The sequence below is a fragment of the Colias philodice genome, chromosome 15, assembly GCF_061535455.1.
Source record: "Colias philodice isolate Cphi_HAF_F1 chromosome 15, ilColPhil1 Martin Lab GWU primary, whole genome shotgun sequence".
In the NCBI taxonomy this organism is placed as follows: domain Eukaryota; kingdom Metazoa; phylum Arthropoda; class Insecta; order Lepidoptera; family Pieridae; genus Colias; species Colias philodice.
In genome coordinates, this window is record NC_143100.1 from 10,702,033 (window position 1) to 10,729,013 (window position 26,981).

The window sequence follows — 26,981 nt, forward strand, 5'->3', positions numbered from 1 at the left end:
ATTGAATATTTTTTTAAAAGAATACATAATCCATGATCTATAATCGATATAGAAGCCAAAAACATAGTTTTTAGAATTTTTGTCTGTTTGTCTGTTTGTCTGTTTGTCTGTATGGTTGTCCGGGCTAATCTCGAAAAGTACTGCATAGATTGACTTCAAATTTTGCATGAATATTACTTACTGGTCGGGTCAGGCTATAGGCTACATATTATCAAGCTATCACCTGCGGGGGAGGAGCTGTGAACCTTTATTTTTCTTACGTATTCTCTGTACTACGACAGCGTACAATCTAACGACTCATGTTTTAATGTTGTTTTTGAGTAAGCCATGCTATTATCTAGCTTTACACTATAAAAACTACGTCATTTATGTAAATTTGGCAGAGAAACAGTTAAATGAATCTTAGCAGTATAAAGACAAATTTGAAACAGCGCCATCTATGAAGTGTTATAAAAATCAAACACACGTTAACTATTGGAAATTAATAATCAAATGACGCATATATAAATGTTTTTTGACAATATCTAGATTGACACTATAAAAATTATGCCATTTAAGTAACTTGGGAAGAGAAACATAGTTTAAAGAATGTAAGTTGTATAATGTTAATTTTGTAACAGCGCCATCTATGAGATTTCGTAAAAATCAAATCAATTTACATGTTAACACTACTGAATACATTGTTGAAAATTGATAATTTAAATATAATCGTGTTATTTATTTAACTCTTTAACCCATATCTTCCCTTCCCTATAAGGTATATTTCGTGTAAATAATAAATATACTACATTTTTTTAAAGTGAGGGTAGATGTTTATTATTTTAAGTAAAACAAGACACCATTATCTACAGTTAATCTAATATTGATTGTGTTCATTAGTTACAATTTTAAAAATCTTCGTGTTTTATAAATTTACTAGCTTACTGCCCGCGGCTTCGTCCGCTTTGTCTAAAACCTAATAAATTATATACTAAAACCTTCCTCTTGAATCAGTCTATCTATTAAAAAAACCGCATCAAAATCCGTTGCGTAGTTTTAAAGATTAATTAAGCATACAAAGGGACATAGGGACAGAGAAAGCGACTTTTTTTTATACTATGTAGTGATATTTATAAAGCAATTGAATGCCATAAAACCAAAAATATCAAATTAATGCAATCTTCGTGTTTTGTGAATTTTCACCATCATGCGTTCCCACAAAAGGTAAGTTGTTACATGGTATTTATTTTTATAATGATAGCAATTCATGTTTTTTGTTGGTATTATATTACACTTTTAGAATGAATGAAATAATAAAATTATGAATTCTTTTATATATGACTTTTACAAGATTTTGAGGTGCATTCATTGGGAACAGTAGTTTTTGATAAAATTTTATTTGTAAGTAGCTTTTTTTATAGATTTACAGTTAACTTTTTTATTTTTTTTATTTACAGATTCAATGCTCATAAAATTATATCGCCTTTGGAAGACGATTTCTGCTGACAATTTTACAACACCACTTGAAAATTAATGATTTGATGATAAAGATAGTAGCAGCGAGGATTAAGTGGAAATTAGTAATCATCACTTCGTCAATTTTTACTGAAGTTAATGTCCAACGTCCAATGGTTCAATCATTGGAAGTATCTCGGGAAATTTTGGAGGATATTTTTCAGGAAGGTGAGGAGGGGCAGCCAACCACATATCAAACTAATACGTTTTAGTACCGAAAAAAATGTTATTGCCAAATGAAACGTAAATTTTGCACTCACAACTGTACAAGTAATGTTTTTATTTTGACTTTGCGGTTATCTGATTATAATATTTATCGTTATGGCTATCGAGGTACCGACCGTACTGGGATGAGTACATGATATACAGTTCATCATCCAGGATTGCTAAGAGCATTTTCACACTGAAAAAGATGTTTTCTTTGAATCGTAGTTGCTTCATTTATTTATTTTTTATCATTTTACATAATATGTTTTATATTTTATAAATATATCATTTTCATTATTTATAAATAAAATGGATCCAACATAACTTTGTTGTGTATCATTTCTCTATTAATAACCCATAGGCATATTTTCCGAGCGCCCCATTTAAGCTGCGGTCCTGAAATTATAAAAAATTAATGTATACTTTTGCCAAATATGTATAAGCTCAAGCTCATTTTTAGATAAAAATAACAAAAACAACTTATTTATTAAAATTTAGTAGATAAAATAAATTATGTAACGATTTTATAAGAAAACACAGTATATTATTTTATTAGGCGACGGTGATCTCTTCCAGGCAAAAGATATTCATCAGCTCAATAAAATTGAATAGTATGTTGTTAGTTATTCTTTAGATTCACAATTGTAATGAGCATTTCCGCATGCAAGTTGTATCGTAGTTTAGATATATCATAGTTTTGACACATTGAAGTTCCAACAAAACCCTCAAATTTTTGAGCCGAGTTGAGCAAGATAATTTGAAAAATGTGCCGTGTTAAGTATTATAGAAAAGGTTAGTTCGTTGGTAATTATTATTTCTTCTTCATTTACATGTTGTTAGTAAAAATAAACTTTGACTAACAAAGTAAAGTTAAAGTAGTCAAAGTATATTTTAACTAATACTACTTAATACTAACTAATAAACTTATGTTCAGTATTTATCTGTATTATTATTGCTTGGTAATTAATATATTTTCATGTCGTATACCTAATTATAAACATAAGTTTGATGTGTAATTAGCTGGATTTATTTTTACACACTCACAGACTTATATTTTATGTTAAAAATATAGTGTTATTAGTGTAAATCATAATATTTTTTCACAATTAAAAATATTTCCTTTTTTCTGATGGTGTTGGCATTGAATTAAACCGCGCTGTCGTTTCGTTCACAAAAAGTGATGTTATGAGGACCATATTCGGTCCTCATATTTTCAAAAATCTGTGCGAAAACAATAAACACGTGTGAGGCCCTCACGGCAGATCGGGGCGGTCTGACGCGAAGTGGGGACAGCGTTGTCACTGTATCGCTCTTGCCACGCTGTTCAACAGACTATTCGATAGTTCAGTTTTGTGTTAAGACCGCTGTGACAACCAACCCGTGAGACAACCAAACCCGGTCTCGCCAACTATCCAGTGAGACCGAAACCTTCACTGAGAGGGTATGACGTCTCACAGCTGATCGCAAACGGCATATTGTACTATCCCGTGAGACCGAAACCCTCACTGAGAGGCAATTACGTCTCACTACTGATCACGACAGTCATATTTTATCTCGAAAATCTGAAACTTTACTCAATATGAAGACCGTTTGACAAATGATAGGGTGCATCATAATATTAATCGATCTCTTGAAGATGAACATGAGCATAAGCAATGACTAGAGTAGGGACGCGAATATTACAATTATTTGAGACAAGAACGATTAATAAGTTTGTTTAATGAAAGATTAAGAATTGAAACTATTCGGTCTCTGGAAACGGACGAATAGCGAGAGGCCCGTCATATTTTGTAATGCTTTAAAGTGGAGTAAGGAGACGGCTTTCGTTTGAAAATACACCGGAACCTTTGAAATCACTACTTTTAGAGGAACATACTGTGCAATCTAAACAGTTATTAGACAATATTCGCTCTTATAGTAGTGCGTTTCAAATAATCCTTTGGTGCTCAATAATTATCAGAAGGTCCTTTCATGCTTACTTTTAAGATACAAGGTCAAGTTTACCATTTGATAGGATCCCTTTTGCCTGAAGGCCAACCTAAGTTTGTTTAAATATATTTTGTATTCGACTACAACGAATAGTGGAATACAAGAAATCAATATTTCTCAAATTTAAAACTGAACTCATTTCACAATTTTAGACCAGGTTAATTCGTATGTATGCAGTTTTAAATCGACATTAGAAGCTTTTCCTCAAGATGGTGATATCGGCACTCAGGAACTCCCTGGACGTGTTATAAGGCCCAGGCCACAGTATTACAATTTTTCCTACAGTAGAGCAACGAATGTATTTTCGCATAGCAACGGAGGGGAACTCGCGGGGGGTCAAGTGACGCGGGCCACGTACCACAAACATGGTTAGTTTGTGGTACCGAGCGCGAAAGAAATTCATCGTGTTTTTAGTAAAGTTACTATGTAAACTAACGTAATTTAATACTTAGGTACATATTCTGTAATTGTGCGCTCAAACTGTTAATCTACATTTAATTTAGATTATTATTTGAAATACTAAGTAATGTAGAATTTAAATCACATTCATTCATGTTTTCTTCAGATTTTCTTATCAGAGTGTTCAATTTTAATGTAGTTAAATTTTATAAGAGACAATAATTAAGAACATTCAAAAATAAAGTGTCACGTATTTTTTTTAAACGACGAATGACGAAAAACGACGTAATCGCGGACGAAGTCGCGGGCAACAGCTAGTTTTTGATAAAATTTTATTTGTAAGTAGCTTTTTTTATAGATTTACAGTTAACTTTTTTATTTTTTTTATTTACAGATTCAATGCTCATAAAATTATATCGCCTTTGGAAGACGATTTCTGCTGACAATTTTACAACACCACTTGAAAATTAATGATTTGATGATAAAGATAGTAGCAGCGAGGATTAAGTGGAAATTAGTAATCATCACTTCGTCAATTTTTACTGAAGTTAATGTCCAACGTCCAATGGTTCAATCATTGGAAGTATCTCGGGAAATTTTGGAGGATATTTTTCAGGAAGGTGAGGAGGGGCAGCCAACCACATATCAAACTAATACGTTTTAGTACCGAAAAAAATGTTATTGCCAAATGAAACGTAAATTTTGCACTCACAACTGTACAAGTAATGTTTTTATTTTGACTTTGCGGTTATCTGATTATAATATTTATCGTTATGGCTATCGAGGTACCGACCGTACTGGGATGAGTACATGATATACAGTTCATCATCCAGGATTGCTAAGAGCATTTTCACACTGAAAAAGATGTTTTCTTTGAATCGTAGTTGCTTCATTTATTTATTTTTTATCATTTTACATAATATGTTTTATATTTTATAAATATATCATTTTCATTATTTATAAATAAAATGGATCCAACATAACTTTGTTGTGTATCATTTCTCTATTAATAACCCATAGGCATATTTTCCGAGCGCCCCATTTAAGCTGCGGTCCTGAAATTATAAAAAATTAATGTATACTTTTGCCAAATATGTATAAGCTCAAGCTCATTTTTAGATAAAAATAACAAAAACAACTTATTTATTAAAATTTAGTAGATAAAATAAATTATGTAACGATTTTATAAGAAAACACAGTATATTATTTTATTAGGCGACGGTGATCTCTTCCAGGCAAAAGATATTCATCAGCTCAATAAAATTGAATAGTATGTTGTTAGTTATTCTTTAGATTCACAATTGTAATGAGCATTTCCGCATGCAAGTTGTATCGTAGTTTAGATATATCATAGTTTTGACACATTGAAGTTCCAACAAAACCCTCAAATTTTTGAGCCGAGTTGAGCAAGATAATTTGAAAAATGTGCCGTGTTAAGTATTATAGAAAAGGTTAGTTCGTTGGTAATTATTATTTCTTCTTCATTTACATGTTGTTAGTAAAAATAAACTTTGACTAACAAAGTAAAGTTAAAGTAGTCAAAGTATATTTTAACTAATACTACTTAATACTAACTAATAAACTTATGTTCAGTATTTATCTGTATTATTATTGCTTGGTAATTAATATATTTTCATGTCGTATACCTAATTATAAACATAAGTTTGATGTGTAATTAGCTGGATTTATTTTTACACACTCACAGACTTATATTTTATGTTAAAAATATAGTGTTATTAGTGTAAATCATAATATTTTTTCACAATTAAAAATATTTCCTTTTTTCTGATGGTGTTGGCATTGAATTAAACCGCGCTGTCGTTTCGTTCACAAAAAGTGATGTTATGAGGACCATATTCGGTCCTCATATTTTCAAAAATCTGTGCGAAAACAATAAACACGTGTGAGGCCCTCACGGCAGATCGGGGCGGTCTGACGCGAAGTGGGGACAGCGTTGTCACTGTATCGCTCTTGCCACGCTGTTCAACAGACTATTCGATAGTTCAGTTTTGTGTTAAGACCGCTGTGACAACCAACCCGTGAGACAACCAAACCCGGTCTCGCCAACTATCCAGTGAGACCGAAACCTTCACTGAGAGGGTATGACGTCTCACAGCTGATCGCAAACGGCATATTGTACTATCCCGTGAGACCGAAACCCTCACTGAGAGGCAATTACGTCTCACTACTGATCACGACAGTCATATTTTATCTCGAAAATCTGAAACTTTACTCAATATGAAGACCGTTTGACAAATGATAGGGTGCATCATAATATTAATCGATCTCTTGAAGATGAACATGAGCATAAGCAATGACTAGAGTAGGGACGCGAATATTACAATTATTTGAGACAAGAACGATTAATAAGTTTGTTTAATGAAAGATTAAGAATTGAAACTATTCGGTCTCTGGAAACGGACGAATAGCGAGAGGCCCGTCATATTTTGTAATGCTTTAAAGTGGAGTAAGGAGACGGCTTTCGTTTGAAAATACACCGGAACCTTTGAAATCACTACTTTTAGAGGAACATACTGTGCAATCTAAACAGTTATTAGACAATATTCGCTCTTATAGTAGTGCGTTTCAAATAATCCTTTGGTGCTCAATAATTATCAGAAGGTCCTTTCATGCTTACTTTTAAGATACAAGGTCAAGTTTACCATTTGATAGGATCCCTTTTGCCTGAAGGCCAACCTAAGTTTGTTTAAATATATTTTGTATTCGACTACAACGAATAGTGGAATACAAGAAATCAATATTTCTCAAATTTAAAACTGAACTCATTTCACAATTTTAGACCAGGTTAATTCGTATGTATGCAGTTTTAAATCGACATTAGAAGCTTTTCCTCAAGATGGTGATATCGGCACTCAGGAACTCCCTGGACGTGTTATAAGGCCCAGGCCACAGTATTACAATTTTTCCTACAGTAGAGCAACGAATGTATTTTCGCATAGCAACGGAGGGGAACTCGCGGGGGGTCAAGTGACGCGGGCCACGTACCACAAACATGGTTAGTTTGTGGTACCGAGCGCGAAAGAAATTCATCGTGTTTTTAGTAAAGTTACTATGTAAACTAACGTAATTTAATACTTAGGTACATATTCTGTAATTGTGCGCTCAAACTGTTAATCTACATTTAATTTAGATTATTATTTGAAATACTAAGTAATGTAGAATTTAAATCACATTCATTCATGTTTTCTTCAGATTTTCTTATCAGAGTGTTCAATTTTAATGTAGTTAAATTTTATAAGAGACAATAATTAAGAACATTCAAAAATAAAGTGTCACGTATTTTTTTTAAACGACGAATGACGAAAAACGACGTAATCGCGGACGAAGTCGCGGGCAACAGCTAGTAATAAATAGTGTATTAGATTTGTTATTGTATCTTGTATACCTACGAATAATTATTCTTACGTCTTGTTGGGAAATGTTCAAATACCTACCTATTGAAATAATTTACTGTTACAAATCATTAGTGTTATTAGTTTTGAGTGAATAGGCATGGATCAGAAATTCAGAATATAATATGCTACTAACTACTCAAATACATACATGTTTACACAACAAACACCACTGACCTCTATAACTATAAGTTATAGAGGTCAGTGACCGTCAGTGACAAACACTATGGATACCTACGCTCGCGAATGCAAATTCGGTGATTTACTAATTATTGATACCTAGTCATTGAATTCGTTTTGAAATAGCCTGTACTTTGTAATTTTTAGTGTTATAGACATTTATAAAATGTGGTGCTCATTTTTTTTTACCCGACTGCCAAAGAAGGAGGGTAATGTTTTTCGAGTGTATGTAAGTATGTATGTATGTCTTTTCCTTTGTGACCACCTGTAGCCTAAACGGCTTGATGGGTTTTGATGTATGAGGTATCGTTAGATTTGTCTTGATTACGGGAGTGTCATAGGATACATTTTATCCTAAAAGTCCCACGGGATAAAGACATAATAATATTTTTTCTAAATTTCCCTTTAAAAAAATATGTATGCGGTATCATTAGATTCATTTCAATCACTCTTTTTTTAGTGTGCAGTCGGGTATTTTGTTTTTTTAATAATTTACTTGTTGTAATAAATTATCCTGCTACGCTATTGTATTTTCGTTGTTTTATTTCAAGTGAACACCCATACAATTTTGTCACGAGCCGCCTCTGGCCTCTGGGTGAAATCAACCAGTCAAATGATTTTTGTTCTAATTGTATTTTGGTAGTAGTTTGTTTAGAATTTACATTACCATTGTTTAATTTTTATTTTGTATTTGCAGTAAAATAAAAAGATGAAAAACTTCATTAGGTATATTGTACGACACCTCACTCTGAATCGCGCTAGCGAAATTTTTTCGTTACAGAGCACATATACAACTTTCGGACAATCTTCATTGAGGCCGGCCGGCAAATCGAGTATGTCGAAAAACTTCACTTATTCGATGGAGGTATTCTACCTTCCTTCCTCCACAGTTGTGGGACCCCGACGTGCATTGAACACGCAGCTTTCTGATACTAGTAGCTAAAATCAAAACCACAGATATGTCTGTGATCAAAACCATAATAATATTTTTACCTATTATTTTACTAAAAGTCGAGTGCATCGAAATCGTAAATATGTTTTTCACCTTCCTGGTTTTTTTTCCATAGTAAATAGTGTTTTTGATTTGTTGTATGAATAATTATTCTTACTTGTTGGTTATGAAATGTATATTGAAATAATTTACTTTTACAAATCATTAGTGATATTAGTTTTGAGTGAAAATGCTTGGATCAGCATAATATCATAATATTTGCTACTTCAAATACATGTTTTGATAAAAAAAAAACAATAGTGTAATGTAGGTAATAAAATAAAACTGCGTTTTATTGTAGGTAATCAATTTTGACATTATTTATTTCCCAAAATTACAATAAAATAGTTTACGCCAACAAATATAACTTTTATTTTTATAACAATCCTACTTCCTACTAATGCGAAAGTTTGTGAGGATGTGTATGTGTGTGTTTCACGCAAATACTACTGAACCAATTACAATGAAATTTAGCACACATATAGAACGTAACTTGGACACATTGAATAGGTTTTATCCCGGAAACCCCACGGGAACGGGAACTATACGGGTTTTTTTTTGAAAATGCGGGCGGAAAGCTAATCGTTCATAATAATATAAACCGTAGCAGGTGGCGTTTTGAAGTTTTGTCTACCCATACAGAAAAATGAAAACCACAGGAGATTGCCCAAGTGACTATGGCACTTGGTATCGCAATCAAACTTATTGTGTCAAGATGAAATATAGCTCAATTTAAAGCTTGATGTTAGTACTTTTAGATATGATTAAAGTTTTTATGTAAATAAGCCGCAGTTCGCGACAATAAAAATAAAACAATAGTTTTATTCAACACTTCAAAAAACTACTTAATCGAGTTTAAACTAACGATGAACGTTAAGTTTTACATTTATTACATAGGTAATATTTTAATTTACAAGACAAATGTGAAAAGTAAATCGTAATTTAAACATTATTTCAAAATAACATCGAACAATGCGTCGAACACATTCATTTGACATTTCAAATAGAAACTATGACATATGACGTTTGCAAGAGAGATAGATATAGGTATGTGTCAAAACAAAACTTTTACTTTTATTTCTATTTATTCGGTATAATTACAACTTAATAGTGATAAATATGATCATTATAAATACAAATAGGAATTAACAATATCACGAACACGTGACACAACTAGTATTTTACCGATTCCATACGTAGTCATACATGTTTCAAAAGAAAAACTTTTACTTTTACTATTATTTCAATTTATCCGGTTTAATTAAGACTTAATATTGATACATATGATCATTATAAATACAAATAGGAATTAACAATATAACGAATACGTGGCACAACTAAAATTTTACCGATACCACCCGTGGTCATTCTCCTTTGTGGGTCATTTGTAACAGGATGGCGGTTCTACAGCGAAAAAAGAAAAATGATGGTCAGAACGCTGATACCGGATACCTTAAGATACTGTAATATAAAATATTACTAGATTAGATAAAATATTATAGGTAGTATCTTCACCGTGTGTGACGCGCTTTACATTCACGCCATCTAGAGTTAAATCTTTATCATTTTTGTATACGTCTGTGTGTGTAAACGACCCTGTATGCAATGACAGATGTTAAAACGCATAATTTTACCGAATTGGGTGGATTTTAAGGCAATGATATAACATATTTCAATAAAATATAATATTCAGTAACCGCCATGACTATTCCTAGGTTTGATGACTATTCCAATTACGCAAAAACTCAAATAAACTAGAAATGTAGAATTCAGCGCCATCTAGCGGGATATTGGCTGGGAACAGATCGTAGCAATCACCTTAATTTAAAACTTTTTTACGTAAATTTCATACTCGTGAATTTACTGATAGGTTAAACAGAATATTTCTATCTTTAATTCCTTACCGCTTTCCGCTTCAACAATGTATCCAACCTCCAATAATCTCCATTTAGAGCTGGTCTCTTCATATATATCTCTGGGCTTAGCCACCAGTCAGCTATGAAGATTTCCTCTCTGGCTAGCTCCATAGCATCAGCCACAGAGATATAGCCACAGAACATATAAAAGAGGTTAGAAAGGCATTGTAGGCGGGGCAGACGCGCCAAGGATATGAGCACTGCTCACATCATCATCATGCGTATGATTCGTTCCATTTTAAAACGCGTGATCGCGCGGCGCTATGATTGGCTAGATTTGAAATTGCAAATATGTGCGTAAGCGGACTTGCGCGGACTCGGCCACACCCACAGGCGACACCGGTTCTCATAGGAACGGCGAATTATTGCCATTCTAACCTCTTTTATATGTTCTGTGGATATAGCAAACCATTTGATAAATACTTCTAATTATTAGATCCTTACCGCTTTCCGCTTCAACAAAGTATCTAGTCTCCAATAATCCCCATTTAGAGCTGGCCTCTTCATATATATTTCTGGGCTCAGCCACCAATCGGCTATGAATATTTCCTCTCTGGCTAGCTCCATAGCATCAGCCACGGCAGAGAGATAAGGCGAGCCATCCACGAACATAGCCACCGGGGTGGACGGTCGGGGGGGAGCGAATGAATGGTGGACGTTTGGGTAGGTGAAGTCACGGGCTGGAAAAAATAGAAATCTTTAATTTATGAATGTATAATACTCGCGTAAAATCAAACACTAAAAAATAGAAATAATTTTAATATTACTAACTTAAATAATGAACTTATTAAGCTATTGCATAGCTTCTATCGCGAGCCATGAGCGCGGGGACCGAATCGAGAAATTCCGTAACGAAAAAACCTCACGCTCCCCACTCCGACGGGCGCGGAGGTGTGGCTTGAAGGTATAGCATGCAATAGCTTTACCGCGGCAGTCCCCGAGCGCCACACGTCTTTTTTATTTAAAAAGTTGCGGCTTTGTACAGAAAATTAAAATAGGTATCTAAAAAAATTAACAAAGATCTTGTGACGTGAGCCATATCAGGTAAATATTGAAACATTCTTATTGACAATCGATTCTGTACTTATTCGGTAAACATGTAATTCCCAACTCACCACGCCACTTGGCACAGACCTGCACCATTCAAATTTGAACCATATTCCCTACACATTAACATCGAAATCTGGACTGGTTAGACACTTACATCTTAATAATGAATTAACCTTATAAATTTTGAACCTTATTCCTTTATATCTAAGAATCAAATTCCCAACTCACCAGACTGATTGGCAACAGTTTTCAAGTAATGCATCCACTCCTTGCTTTTCCGTTTCGTCCAACACTTGATAACGAGCTGTCTGTGTTGATTGAGTATTTGTAATCCATTGCTAAGTCCCGTGGAGTACATACCGCTTGATACTTCGAAACTGTGGAAAAAAAATCATTTATTATATTACGATAATTATAGAATAATTATTAATATTAAATATGACTTTATAATTTATATGTAACAATACTCACTTTTCCAGGAAAACTGTAAAATATTAATTAATCATAAATATTTGTCACAGACAACAGGATTTACGAATTAAAAATTATGCTATATTATATATTATTTTTGGTAATACCCACCAAATTAAAAAAAAAATAAGACCTATTAAAAATGCTCACCCTTGATCAAATAGCATGACGCCTTTAACAACACCATCGCTGGGTCTGATATACCCGAAGAAGGTGTCTTTCACAAATAACCATCTCTCTTGCCATTTTGCGCATACAAGGCCAGTACAGAAATAATTGCATCTGAAGAATTGAAAAGAGATTTTAGGTACTAAATATAAATATTTAATAACTAGGTAATACTATACATTCACAAAAGGTTTGTAACGTTAAGATCAGCATCAATAACGACCATAAGTTGATGTATGTACACTAGAATCTAGTGTAGTGACTAAATAGTGACTAAATAGTTTCATAAGAGTATCGGTCAATTAAGGAAAGCTGGCATGTTCACAGTACTCACACTTATGCAATTTCACTTACAGTATGTTCAAAAATAAATGCGACTCTAGTTTCATTTTAGACTTGAATTGTAAAATGGTGCGTTGTAGATAAATATATGCAAATATAATTATGAAAGCTCTCATAATTTACCTGTAAAATTAAAGGTAAGTAATTTAAAAGTAAATCAATTGATGAAGTTAATTATTTATTCTAATAATAATCAATTGGATAAAAGTATTAATAATTATTCAATTATCAAATAATAATTAAATTTCAGGACATAAAAACAATACAAATAACACGTGCGCTCACTCCCAACATACACCAGGGCCAATCCCTTCCAAAATGATAAAAACCTAAAAAAAATAGTAGTAGGATGAAACCCATTAGAAAAGGAGGAGAATGTGATAAAAATTAAAGGAAAAATAAATTACAGACAATCCGAGTTCGGGAAGTGGGAGGGGGGGAGCTTTTAAGGCTAAAAAATGGTTTCTCTTGATTTCCAACAAAACTACAAGTCCTATGGAAAAAAGTTCAATGGCAAAGTTGTAGGTAATAAAAAGTACAAAAGTTGTACTTTTGTATTAACAATTTTTTCACATAACCTCAAAATTTAGGTGAAATATTCAAAAAACCAAGTTATTGGTTTTTTATTTCTTTTTCAGAAAAAAATTTTTTCTACTATATTTGGTGAAAAGTTACCTTATTGTGTCTCAAATACACTGTAATTTATTTGATTGAAAATATTTATTTTTTCGCCTTATTTCAACTTAATACCAAAAAAACAACCTAATTTTCAATCGAAAATTCTGACGTCGAAATATCAGCTTTTTACAAAAAGTTTGGGGGCTTTTTGTTCGTTGAAATATATCTACTTTCTAATGGTCTAAAATATAATATACATTACCATAGTAAATTTACTCAGAAAATGCATACAAACAGTGTGATAATGAGCTTTTTTGGCAATGGCAAATTTCTCAAACGACCTGAAATGTTTTTATCGACATCATTTTGTTTATGTACATACTGTCAAATGTTAGCTGTGGTATCGTTACTTTGATCAGATGAAATTTTTTCTTTTGAAATGTTACCGAAAAGCCGATACAAGAGAAAATATAGAGTTCGAGAAGTGTGCCTGATTTAGTAAAAGCTCATTATCACACTGTTATTGGTAAAAATGCCGATTTTAGTCAAAATTTATATTTTTCTAACAAGATCCTTATCATCTAAATTTCCACCTTGGTGAGAAAAATTGACATTTCTAATGAAAATGAACAAAAAATTAAATGATTTTATTAAATACTGTAAAATAGTCTATAATTCTTCCATTTACTGTATCACAAAATTCTTCATAGATTTTTAGATATTCGTACTACACCAATTACATCACCCTGTATTTATAAACAATTGAAAAATATGACACATACATAGGCCGGGAGATACTGACACAAAATTTCGGGTCAATTGTAACAGAATGGCGGTTCTACAGAGGTCTTATGGCTGGCGTCCACTAGGCGGATCGGGCCGGGCCGCATCGCAACGCAAAAATACGCCGGCCTATGTTTTGTATGAAACATCGTCCATTAGCGACGGATCGGGCCGGGGCGGGCCGCAACGCATTGGCGGATATCGCTTCGCAGGCGGATTTCTGCCGGCGGTGCGCTGCGGCCCGGCCCGCCCCGACCCGTCTAGTGGACGCAGGCAGGCGGATGTGAGCGGCGAGCGTCTGTTAGATAAAATCCGCCTAGGCGATCCGCCGCGCCCCGTACAGGTGGACGCAGGAGCAAACAGCGCGTCCATTAGAGACGGCCCGTTGCGATGCGGCCCGGCCCGATCCGCCTGTAATGGACGCCTAGCATTATTACGCAATGACTAAAAGAAAAATGATGGTCAGAACGCTGGTACCGGCGGACTAGTTGCGTGGGCGTTAGTTGAACTCGTCGGATAAATAGCGAAAGTCAAACGATTTGTAACACAAAAATTTTAGAATTTACCGATAGCCCATAAAAAAGATGTAGGCGGTAGTGTCATGCCATACTTTTCCGGTGTAACTTACAGCCCCCCATACCGACGCGATGCGTTGATTTAAAAAAAAAACAATTCAACCATTTGTACCAGGCTAACTTTTGCACAGGTAATCATCATCGTGCAGACATTTACGAAAATCGCCATGCCATACTTTTCGGACGATTCCAAATGGCCACCATACCGCCGAAAATCTGCAAAAAAAAAATTTTTTTTCGCCAAACAATTTGTACCAGTATTGCATTTGGATTTTTGGAGAGTATTTGATAAAATGTGACCATTATTATATTTGCCATACTTCTAGTAGGGGGAAAAAGTGCTGCCATACTTGAAAAATTAATTTATTCGTCACGTTTCAAAAATACGACTGTACAATACGTAAAATAATTTTTTACAGTATGGGATCATTATATTCTGTTTGTTTGTATACAATTCTACCTAGAAAAAAATATCGCAGAATGCAAACATGGGGCGGATGATTGTAAGACTTAAGCCAAGACGTAAAAAAAAATGAAAAGAATTGGCGATTTGTACCAGTACGGCATTTTTGGAAAGTATATGATGCAACGTGACCATTATTATATTTGCCATACTTTTAATAGAGGGAAAAATTAGTGCCATACTGCAACAAATCGTTCAAACTACGAATAAAATCTTACAATAAGAAAAAAATCTTATACACATTCGTCACCTCCCACAGGTATGGCATTATCACACTTCTATTTATAATCATTCAGGAGTTGTTGAAAAAAAATGTAGGGTGGTACAAATCGTTTGGCGAGAAAAAAAAATTCAAAAATTTGCAGATTTTCCGCGGTATGGCGACCATTTGGAATCGTCCGAAAAGTATGGCATGGTGATTTTAGTAAATGGCTGCACGACGATGGTTACCTGTGCAAAAGTTAGCCCGGTACAAATGGTTGAATTGTTTTTTTTAAATCAACGCATTCACGTCGGTATGGCGGACTGTAAGTCACATCGTCAAAGTATGGCATGACACTACCGCCTACATCTTTTTTAAGGGCTATCGGTAAATTCTAAAATTTTTGTGGTACAAATCGTTGGACTTTCGCTAATTATCCGACGAGTGTGACTAACGCCCACGCGACTAGTCCGCCGGTACCAGCGTTCTGACCATCATTTTTCTTTTTGTCATTGCTACTAAGACCCCTGACCACTTTTTAAATCTTGCGTTTGAATCGATATAGTATTTTGTAGTATATTTTATAGTATATTATGTTTATATTTTTATGATGTATTTATATATTATTATATTTATTTTATTTATAGCATTATATTATTATATGTATTCTATATCTTTTGGTATGGTATATTATATCTTATTTTAGTGTGTATATTATGACTGTATTTTTAGTAACATCTATTTATGTTTAACTTTTTACCTACCTCCGCTGTAGTAATATTGTTTTTCACACAATCTGTTGGTTGCCTGGAAGAGATTACTTGTTAGTAATAAGGCCGCCCTCTGTGTTGTTTGTACTAGTTTAAGTCCTATTGTACCCACTTTTGTTATGTTGGCAGCACAATAAAGTGTTTAAAAAAATAAATAAAATAAATAAGACCCCTCTAGACCGCCATCCTGTTACAAATGACCCGAAATTTTGTGTCAGTATCTCCCGGCCTAACATGTGCAATGTGTAAATGTGTTGACGTTCCAGCTCTTCTTAATATACCTATACACTTAAATTAATTAATGTTTTAATTAATGTCAGTCGTAATCTATACTAATATTATAAAGCTGAAGAGTTTGTTTGTTTGTTTGAACGCGCTAATCTCGGGAACTACTGGTCCGATTTGAAAAATTCTTTCGGTGTTAGATAGCTCATTTATCGAGGAAGGCTATAGGCTATATATCATCACGCTACGACCAACGGGAGAGGAGCCACGGGGGTGAAACCGCGCGGAGCAGCTAGTGACAAAATAATAATGTATGCAAATAAACATTAGGGTTGCCACTTAAGAAAAAGAAGAAGATGAAGAAGGCTCGTGTCCCCTAGTGGGATAAAGGGTTGTTAATGTGTTTTTTTTTGTGTTATAAAAAGTGGTTAATGTATATTGTGTATATATGTATCTCTAATGATCACAAAGTCTCACCGCACACACACCATGTTGCCGAGCAGCCCGCAGCAGTTGCAGCCCGCCTGCCCGGGCCGAGTGGACCCTGTCCGTTTTTCTATCATACCCTCCTTGCCTTTTGACCCTAGTTCCGTTATGAACGACATTTGTGATACCTCTAGAAATTCCACCTGCAATTAGATGTTATTTTTGACGTGACAACGTCTTATAATTCGATAGAGCCGGCTGCACGCACGAAAAAACATGACTCATGCGGCGTTACCTCGCTCTGAGGCGTTCCATGTAAGGCTTGAAGTGCAAGCGAGAGCACGGAACGAGCGACAAAGAAGCACAATCGGCCTTCAGACGTTGTCACGTTCAACTATCGTCAGTAAACCGACTTTACAGACAACCAATTTTTTTTGATCTGGTATGGAAAGGGAAGTGGAGAAATATGTTTTAGATGTTATGTTAATTTAAATGCCAGTAAGCGGTCTACGTCTTGACAATACCATATGGAAAGTGTATTATGATGGGAAGAATGAGAAATTCCCGTTCTGCTTGTGATTTGGAGACGATCTTTTTATAACTCTGACATTAAAAGAATTTGTTTTAAGGTAAATCTTTTAGGTGATCAAATTGTCTTTCTGTTGGAACCTATACTTTTTATAAGAGTTTTATCTGTTTGACAATCCGTATATAGATCAGTTAGGGCATACGTAGTATATTATTATTAGTCTGTGGTTAGGGTAAGATTATTGTAAAAAATTTCATGAAACGTAATAGTTCAATAACATTCATATGGCGTAAATCAATTGATCTACATCATTTTCCGTGCATCGAATACCAACCGTAAATAAATACCAATAACAGTACACAATCAAATGACTCACAGTCTCATGGTGATTCCTATAAATAGATATATTGAGCAAGTTGTATAAGTACTCCTCCAGTTGTTTCATACGCAGTTGAATGCCTTCGTATGTGATCATCACTTCGGGCTTACGGGGAAATCTGTTATCAATAATTATCGTGTTCAGTAATTATCAATAGCTTATATATGGATTATAATGTATAAGGCATGCTTATTATATGGTAGGAACTTTCCTATTGATTTTATTATAGTTTTGATTTAAGTATGTATTACTTTTAAATGTCAAAAAGATGAGGTTGATAATTTCACTTGAATTATACGTTCCTGAATTTGCATTATCTTTTTTTTTCAAAGTGTTTGACATCTTTGGTTAAATTTTCATGTGTTATAATATCATCAAAGAAGAAAAAGTTATCTTAAGAGATCTTACTAAAATTGTTGTTAGTGTGAGTCTTGTCCAGTTTCAACAATTTCTGGATAAGTTCTGCTTAGCTTGTCCTTCAGTTAAAATGAAAAATGAAATTTGTCTTTTTAAATTATCGCTATCTGTATCATTATCATCAAGTGAAGCTAGTTTATAAAAAAGTATAAAAATCAAACACATGAATATTATTTTAGGAAAATATAAAATTTTACCTAGGCAAAGCGCCTTTCCGCTTCCTGGGCCTAGGTTCCCGCCGCTTCGGGTTGCTCCCCGGCAGCGCTTCAAGCGCCATCCTTTCAGCCTTCTCCTCAGTATCGACCGTGTTCTTGAAACTCGCCCGTCTAGTTTTATGCGCTTTAGTGGGAAACGGGATTTTCAGCGATGTCCTATAAAGCGCTAATTGTTGGTGCAGGTATAATATGTGTTTGTATCGCTTTTTGATTGTCCATTTGAAATCCCCGTGCTGTAGGTTTATTGTATACCTAGATTGAGACATATTATGGTTATGAATGGATACGTTAAATGTATTGCGTTATTAATAATAATTCGACTAAATGGGTATAATGAGAGCCGAACTCGTTTTGGGAACTTCGGTTAATTAAGTTGCTATTACAACAATAGGCATGACGACAGTATCCATAAATGATCGTATTAGTGTTTTTAAGGGAAAATGTATAATAGATAAATTACATATAGTGACTTAGAAATCTTAAAAACATTAAGATTAATGAGATTATCAATAAAATAAAACATTGAAATACTGCAGTTGGCCATTTTGACTAAAACACGCGTGACGTCACGCTTAAGTAAACAACTCACGTCAGATGTTTTTTGTTGTTATGAATATGTTGAGAATACGCATTTTTATTTATTTTCTATTGTTTCACGTATGCTTTATCGACTCAGAACAGAAATATAATTGCGAATTCACGAATACATGGTTCGGGGTTCTCCGCGCCAACTTTATACAATCATTTCTTATTATTTTCTCGCTTAAAATAATTACTAACACATTTTTGAGCATTATTTTTATGTGGATTCACACTGCAATACTGCACACCACTTATAAACTTTGAAATTCGTTTCTATAACACATATTAAATAAATATTTTTTTTAATTTTCTTCGCAACGCGTACAAATAATTACGTATTTACCAAAGTGTGACGTCACGCCTACGCCATGACACCTGCGAGCTGTTTTGGCACAGTTAATAAATATTTTTTGGAAAATGGCTTTTATCTTCGTTAAATTTAAGTATATTACCGAAATATAGGGTTTTTCTTGTATAGTAAACGTATACACACATTAAGGAAGAGGATTTCAAAATCTTTCGTCATGCCTATTGTACACACGTACGTTCAGAACTTTGACGTCATAGTGACGTCTATTTGCTGGTATGTCGTAATCATGTGTGAATTGAGATGGGATAAATTTGGGTTCCATACACCCATGTTAACGTTTTTAGTAAACTTATTAACTTAAACGAGAAATTTTCTATATATGTACCTTTTTGTTATGTAATTTTTACCTAATAGGTTAATGTCTAATTCGACTATTTTATCTATATTATTATCTTCTAGTATCTAACTTATCTTCTTATTGAACTACGCAAATCTAAATATTATCAATAATTTACATACAAATCTACGTCAGTCTTAGCAAAAAATCTATAAATCACTACTGCAGTATATGACACATGAAAATGTATGAGGTGCTATTGTTTTGCTTACGATATTATCAGTTTTTACAAATTATGTGCGTCTAAACGTAATTACGTATTCTCTTTGACATAATGCGTACATTTACGTAAATCACATGTTTAAAAACAAAAACTTAAATGTTAGACCGAGCTCTTATACTAAAAAAATAATTGAACTAGGTATTAATTACACTACATACTTATTATTAAATTAACAACATACTTTTAGAAAATTTGTAAATTGTTCATTTCTGTGTACATCCCTTTCATATTATTTAATCAATCTATTTTAGAACCTATGAGAGAAAAATATTCGTTAATAAAGAATTCTTAGAACATTTTACAATATTATAAAATTAGTTTTGTTTATAAAACTCACAAGTTAGGATTCAATAGGTGTGTCGTAACGCTCCTTTCGTTCTCCACGAATCTGACCTTTATTTCAACAGCCGGAATGAACACTTTTCTATGCACCGATTTAAACTTTATTGGCGGCGCGTGGATACTTCTGTATGGTACGGATTTCACGAGCGGCGCTGAAACAAAATAAATAATCTATTTGAGTGTGCGTATTATAAATAAAAACATCCCGAATTCTTTCATATTTCTTTAGAAACAATGTTTACGTAAACTATTTATAATAAACCTAGAATAGAAATAAGAATGCAAATATTAATGTTTGATGAAGGAAAGATATTACAATCTATAAAAAAAACATTTTTTTGTTGCAGATTTCATTCCAGAGGCATGTCAAGAAGTGCCACTTATAGAAGTACTTATTAAAAACTATTAGAAATATTTGAACTTGTTTCGCTTAATTAATTATTATTGTTATAGAAACATCACTTCATATCTTATCTTTTTATCAACATAACAAAAGCTTTCAGTATGAATCATTAAGAAAGATAATAATTAAAAATACACATGACTGAGGTACTTATACCTTATCATAAGGTCTTTACTCCTTGACATTATAATATAGTTAAAAAAATTGAGAAAATTTGTCTGATTTTTGGAACATCAGTTAAAAATAGAAGCGGATAGTTACTTACAGAACAGAAATAATGTTCTAGTTTGAAATTATATTTATCTATTAAATATTTTGTAAAGATGAATAAAAACAAATCCGTGCTTTTCCTTATAGTAAGTAGGAATGTGGAGTAATTAGAAATATCAATGTAAAATAAATTCCTAATTTTTTATTAAGTATGAAAAATATGTGCAATAATTCATACAAGACACATCCATGAAAGTAGAAAGGCGTTTTTTGGTGGGAACTATACTGATTTGATGTACTTATTTCATAATATTATTTCATGGTTAGTAATTTATATAATATGTATTGTTTGTCGGTGTCTTTGTTTTTTATCTAAGTACTAGATATATCAATAGCTGAATGGTGAGTTAAAATATCTAATCTTGAGTCAGTAATGTAAACACTCATATAATCATTTTGGTAGATGATGAATCATTAATTTGAATTGAATTCAAGAAAATTTTAAATGAAGATGTCCTTAATTGGTTTATATTATGCACTAATAAAAACAAGGCAAATATCTATAATTTGTTGCAGATAATAATTTTTACTAAATATATAAGTATGTACTAGAATATCTACAAAAAAATAGCACTCTTCCTCGTTGAGATGCCATGGTGTAGTCACAGTCTACACGTCCAAGCAGTATATACAGCAACCTTAAATTTGGCGGCGTTGCCAAACCGACGCCAAGTTGGGTAAATACCCATCATTTCAATAGTACGTACGCTGGCGACGTTGCCATGGCGACTTAGTGAGGCAGAGCCCTTATTTTATGATAATAAATATAGTTAAATTAAACACTGTAAATTATTAACAAACTACACATACACACATACATTTACTTCATCAATGATTTAAATACATTTTAAACTTTAAACTTTGTTTGTAATAAAAATAATGATTGTATTATAAAAAAATCTTACATGAAGCATCCGTCTCCTCTTTACACTTGTCTATTTCAATTACTGACAGAGATTCTGGCACAGCGAGACATTCGTCAAAGTCTGAATCCAGGCCTGGCGTCAATGAGTCCAATGTTTGAAATACTCCTTGAAGACAATCACCAGGGGTGGAAGGGGTCGGTGGTTCCATGGCTTGGTTTGTGTAACCGTATAGTTCTTCATCTGGAAACAAAATTGTATTTTTTGGACGGTGATGTTGTTAATGTTACCAGGGGATCGCCAGCCATAGTTAATTATGGTATAATATGAATTTTTCAGTCAGTTCAAGTGACGACGTAAACTTTCTGGAAATAAGGGATACGGCCCTAGGACTGGCTAGTCTCTCAGGTAGTATTCATAATGGGTGGTAATAAGTAAAACTTTGTCATGATGATTCAAAAGCGCTTCTAGTAGAAGTCTAATTGAATAAATAAATGTTTGAGTTTGAGTGATTACTATAATTCAATTATTTATTGGTATTAAAATCATTATACCAAAAAAACAGTAGTTTTAATGAAATGAAATTAAAGTTTTAAAATAAATTATGATTTAATATGAATATACACCAATATTAAATAGAGACAGAGAAATCCATGGGTATAAATACTACAATATTCCTATATATACAGTATACACTATAAGAAATCAACTGTATTTATGAGGTACAAGCATATTATTTTAGGTTTTCAGATACCTATTATAATTTTGCATTGGACTGTCCAATGAAGTAAATTTTTTTTTATGAGAAAAATTTTGCAAGGCCCAACCAGTCATGACATTTTTTGCCCTTGTAAGTATGAACTTTTTGTTTAATAAAATTCATTGTAGTTGTAAGATGTAAAAAAAATATTAACAAAACTAAACAACATAAGTAACAGAAATGGAAAATAAATTACAGTAGAACTCCAATTATCCGAATTAATGGGGACCGGGACCCATTCGGATAATCAAATATTCGGATAATCGGATTTTTTTTTAAATTTGCAATTGGAGAGAATAAAAGCTACGTTATGATATTGCACTATATTTTTATTGAATTAAATGAAAGAAACATGAAATTTTCACATGTTTTAAATATATAAATAAAATGTACCTACTTATGTACAAGTTTAGAAATAAAAATCATTGTTATTTAAACATCTCAAGTCAGTATAGGCACAAAAAGTCAAGTCAAGACTTGACGCGCAAACACTGGCTTCGCGGGGGGAAGAATAATAGCGCACTTTGACTTTTTTTGGACAATTTTTTGTGATTCGGATAATCGGCGATTCGGATAGTCGGAGTTCGGATAATTGGAGTTCTACTGTATATATAATGCTGAATGTTGAATTTTTTGTTAGTGAATTTAGTCTCAATCTTATCTTGCAATATGTAAATAATATTAAAACAGAGATTGAAAAAAGTAGGACAGGAATTCGCAAATCATCACTATCTTTAAATATAGCATATCAGTTTTTATCACATGAAAAACTTATTGTTTTTATTAGTTAATGATGATGAAATTTTTTGGCAAATGTTTAAAATATTATTATTTAAATACTAGCATACATACATACATACATACATAATTACAAACCTTTCCTCTTTATAATATTAGTATAGAAGTATAGATTACAAAGTTTTTTATAAAACAGGCGATCCAGAATAAAATAACTAAGAAACTGTATATGAAGGTATTCAGAAATGATGATGATATTTATTCTATTTATGCAGCTTAACTTGATTTTATTTTCAGGTAACTATACAGGAAACTTGGTGTCTTATTCTTATTACTTAAAATTACATTATTTAAGGCTTTTTCACACTATGCAATGAAAATAAAATAGTAGTACAGTACTATTAAAAGTACAGTAGTTACTGTTAAAAATATACATTAACCTGTAAAGCATATACAGTATAAATGAAAATCTCAGTAAAGTTATGTTCATATGGCATGATGGTTAGCGAGGCATAATTATCACTACATAGTACAAAACAAAGTCGTTTTCTCTGTACCTATGTCCCTTTGTATGCTTAAATTTTTTAAACTACGCAAAGTATTTTGATGCGGTTTTTTTAAATAGATAGAGTGATTCAAGAGGAAGGTTTTAGTACCTATATAATTTATTAGGTTATAGATAAAGCGAGTGAAGCCGCGGGCGGTAAGCTAGTTTTTAGATACAACACTAATACATAACCTACTACAAAGAAAATTATTGACTAACAAGTACATATAACCTGTTTGTTACGACTTTAAAAAACAAAAGACTGTTAGTAACAACAACATATATCTCCAAAGCAGCCTGGCTAAAGCCTCACTTCCTGAAAAAAATCCATTCCGCCAGATGTTTCACACAAACACAACTGATAACACTAAACCACTTCACACACTACCTCGCTTGATAAGATTATGGAAACTAAGGGTTAAATCTTTCCGTTCCATAGGCTCGTTGAGACTGACACCAGAACGACCACTTGTTCTTCTGTATGGGTACTGATTCGCGACGTTCTGGCCATTACACAGCACGTATCTAATACTGGACATAATCTATAGTAGATAAGATAACAAGCATCGATTTCAGTCGTTGAACGACCTCCTATACGGTAGTGTCGTTAAATAACGCAGAAATACAGAAATATAGATTAATTGAAAAAATAATTCAACGAGAAGCTATGGTTCATTGAACAAGACTGTTTCAAGGCTTCATTTAAGTCATGCGATTAGAAATTGATACTTACAAAACAATTCTGGAATTATTTTAGTCCAGTGCGCTCATCTATTTAGTTTAATACATTACATACTGTGAGAGATTTAGTTTGATTTAAACTATAAACTTCATTAGATCCCGTGTGAATCATTCAGTTAATTACAATTGCTGCAAGGTCTTTTACAGTATAAAAAACATGAACTATGTAGCCTTTTTTAAAAGTTTATCTCATTGCCAAGTTTCTACTTCAGAAACAGTCAATGATCAATCAGTCATTAACTTTTAATTTGACAGATGGATACTGTAAATGACGTAATCAAGCAAGTGTTGCAATAAATGGATATATATTAAAACCTCCCTTTTTTGAATGACACTAAAAAATAAAATATAAGTGTTTCCATGAAACACCACTCTTCCTATTTTCATTTTTTTCATAATAATAATTTAATAAAAAAAAATTTCACCATCAAAGATAATCAGTAAAGCGTTATTAAAATGGCATGGTATCTGTAGGGGAAGAGAGCAAAAGAAGTATAGTTTAGTGTACCTACTATAGCGATTTCGATTCCGAAGCATCAAAATGTAGAGATGCTTTATAATATTATTATTTGGAACTGTTATGATTTTTAAGCTATTGCATAGCTTCTATCGCGGGCCTTGAGCGCGGGGACCGAATCGAGAAATTCCGTAACGAAAAAAACCTCACGCTCCCCACTCCGACGGGCACGGAGGTGTGGCTTCTAGGCATGCTATGCAATAGCTTTACCGCGGCAGTCCCCAAGTGCCACACGTATTTTTTTTAATATTAGTCATTAAAACGAAAACTATCAAGAGAATTCAGAAAATTATCCAGAGCATTCATTGTGCTCCTACATGGCTCCTACATTGTGAAATAGTAAAAAATTCATAAGTCTTGAAATATATGAGAAACGTCTGATAATAATAGTTATGAATATATATAAAGTGGTGTTATTTACAAAATTGGATAAGAATAATCCTTAATTGGTAAAAACGTTATAATTTACCTGAGTGCAGCAACAACACTAAAATACCTTACAAATTACAAAGACAATTATTATTACTTCACAATTGTAAATTTTTGAACGCCTGTGGATATTTATTGCAAAATTGTTTGTATGCGATTGTGATAAGAGTTTTGTAAACGATTTCATTAAACATCTTATTTTTGTCACGATAGATGTAGGTATATAGGGTATGAATGTTTAACAAGATACTGTGTTGCCCATGTTTTTCCCAAGTGTCAGTAGAGTGGATGTTGTTCCAAATTATTTAAACTTTAACGGCAAATAATGTACTATAGTTTTGAATTCGTTGTTTATTTGTATTTATTGTGGGTAAAGCCAATTTGGCCCAAACAATTATTTTCTGTATTTTGATACTCCAACTCATGCAGTAATCTATATTTTTGGCTCTACATTATTTAACAAAGGGGATTAAAATTTGGAGTCTGTATTCATATACAACAAAAAAGAAAAACCTTCATCTACCTTTGTATTGCTCTCCGGTATATATGAGCTCATGCCGACACCTATTTGATGTAAATTTAACATTTCTATTTTCCTCAATTTATACTAAACCTTCCAAGTATTGGTATCTATTTTCAGATAAAAACTTCTGCATCCGAGTGTGATAAGATGTTGACTCTACATTTTCTGATTTATCAAAAGTAGAGTCAATGTAGACTTTACAATTAGTGTTTGTAACTAACTCCAGATGGCGTAAAAACTTAGAACTCTACTAATGCCAGTCAGTCTCATTTGCGAGAATACGCCAACCCACAAAATGTAGGACGACGTTTGTTTGACTTTTTTCAAACTTCAGCAAAACATTAGTATAATATGCGAATACTTGTACACAAATTAGTGAACCAGGTAACGTAGAGTCAATTTCAACATAAACCTCAGAGATGGCGCCATTTTAAGTTAAATATCATGATTGTTATAGCAATAAAATGTAAAAAAAGTATCAAAATACTTCAAGAAATGGTCAAGATCGAATGTCTCTACAATTTTATTTGTTGGAGTAAGAAAAATATAATAACTAAGGCGCTCTACTTATATAGTACGTTGCAATGCATGGTAGAGACGACATGAAAATGTCATAGATGGCACCAGCTGCTTTTCGTTAGTTTTACATCGCGCTATTGAATTGACGCAGACACTCTATAAGTATTTTGGTAAACCTAGCAAAATCATACTTACCTGGCGTAGGGGACACCGTGATCAGGAAGGCGGTTCCCCCAGAGCGAGGCCCCGCCATTGCACTGCGGCGGGGTTGACCTCTGCGATTATCCCTAATGTGAATAACTCGGACGCGTAATTTTTGGTAGTGGGGACTGCGTACGCGCCGTCCCCCCATATAAAAATACATTTAACTTTAGAGTAAGAAGTAGTCACAGTAATAAATTATTATAATATATTATGTACTTGACTTGAAAATATAAGGAATAATTATAGAGAATAGAAATGTAGAGCATTCAAATAGGTGTCGGTATATGCTACTACAATATATATCCAGATATCGATAGTTAAGGGTAGAGGCGTGTTTTTGCTGTTTGCACATTTTGCAAAAATTTAGTCCCCTTTGTTAAAGAATGTAGAG

General features: G+C 33.1%; 1 protein-coding gene and 1 non-coding gene across 3 annotated transcripts in view; one reads left to right on the plus strand and one right to left on the minus strand.

Moving 5' to 3' along the window:
* Positions 1 to 24,625, minus strand: part of Pld (Phospholipase D) — a 45,558-nt gene extending 20,933 nt beyond the window's left edge. Inside the window, exons 1-9 of one of the 2 annotated variants that reach the window (XM_089704037.1) lie at positions 24,391 to 24,625; positions 21,655 to 21,855; positions 20,072 to 20,228; positions 18,205 to 18,474; positions 17,588 to 17,708; positions 16,734 to 16,885; positions 12,261 to 12,392; positions 11,868 to 12,016; positions 11,034 to 11,269 (exon numbers count right to left, since the gene is read on the minus strand). In XM_089704037.1, the coding sequence (XP_089560163.1) occupies positions 11,034 to 11,269; positions 11,868 to 12,016; positions 12,261 to 12,392; positions 16,734 to 16,885; positions 17,588 to 17,708; positions 18,205 to 18,474; positions 20,072 to 20,228; positions 21,655 to 21,823 (1,386 nt within the window). In that variant the 5' untranslated portion in view covers positions 21,824 to 21,855; positions 24,391 to 24,625. Of the gene's footprint in view, positions 1 to 11,033; positions 11,270 to 11,867; positions 12,017 to 12,260; positions 12,393 to 16,733; positions 16,886 to 17,587; positions 17,709 to 18,204; positions 18,475 to 20,071; positions 20,229 to 21,654; positions 21,856 to 24,045; positions 24,295 to 24,390 lie in introns of those variants that run through there. The other variant, XM_089704036.1, reaches the window with a different exon arrangement.
* Positions 24,626 to 26,573: 1,948 nt separating this feature from the next.
* Positions 26,574 to 26,735, plus strand: LOC149482494 (U1 spliceosomal RNA). Its single transcript, XR_016316772.1, has one exon. It is a non-coding gene; the product is annotated as a U1 spliceosomal RNA (small nuclear RNA).
* The last annotated feature ends 246 nt before the right edge of the window (positions 26,736 to 26,981 follow it).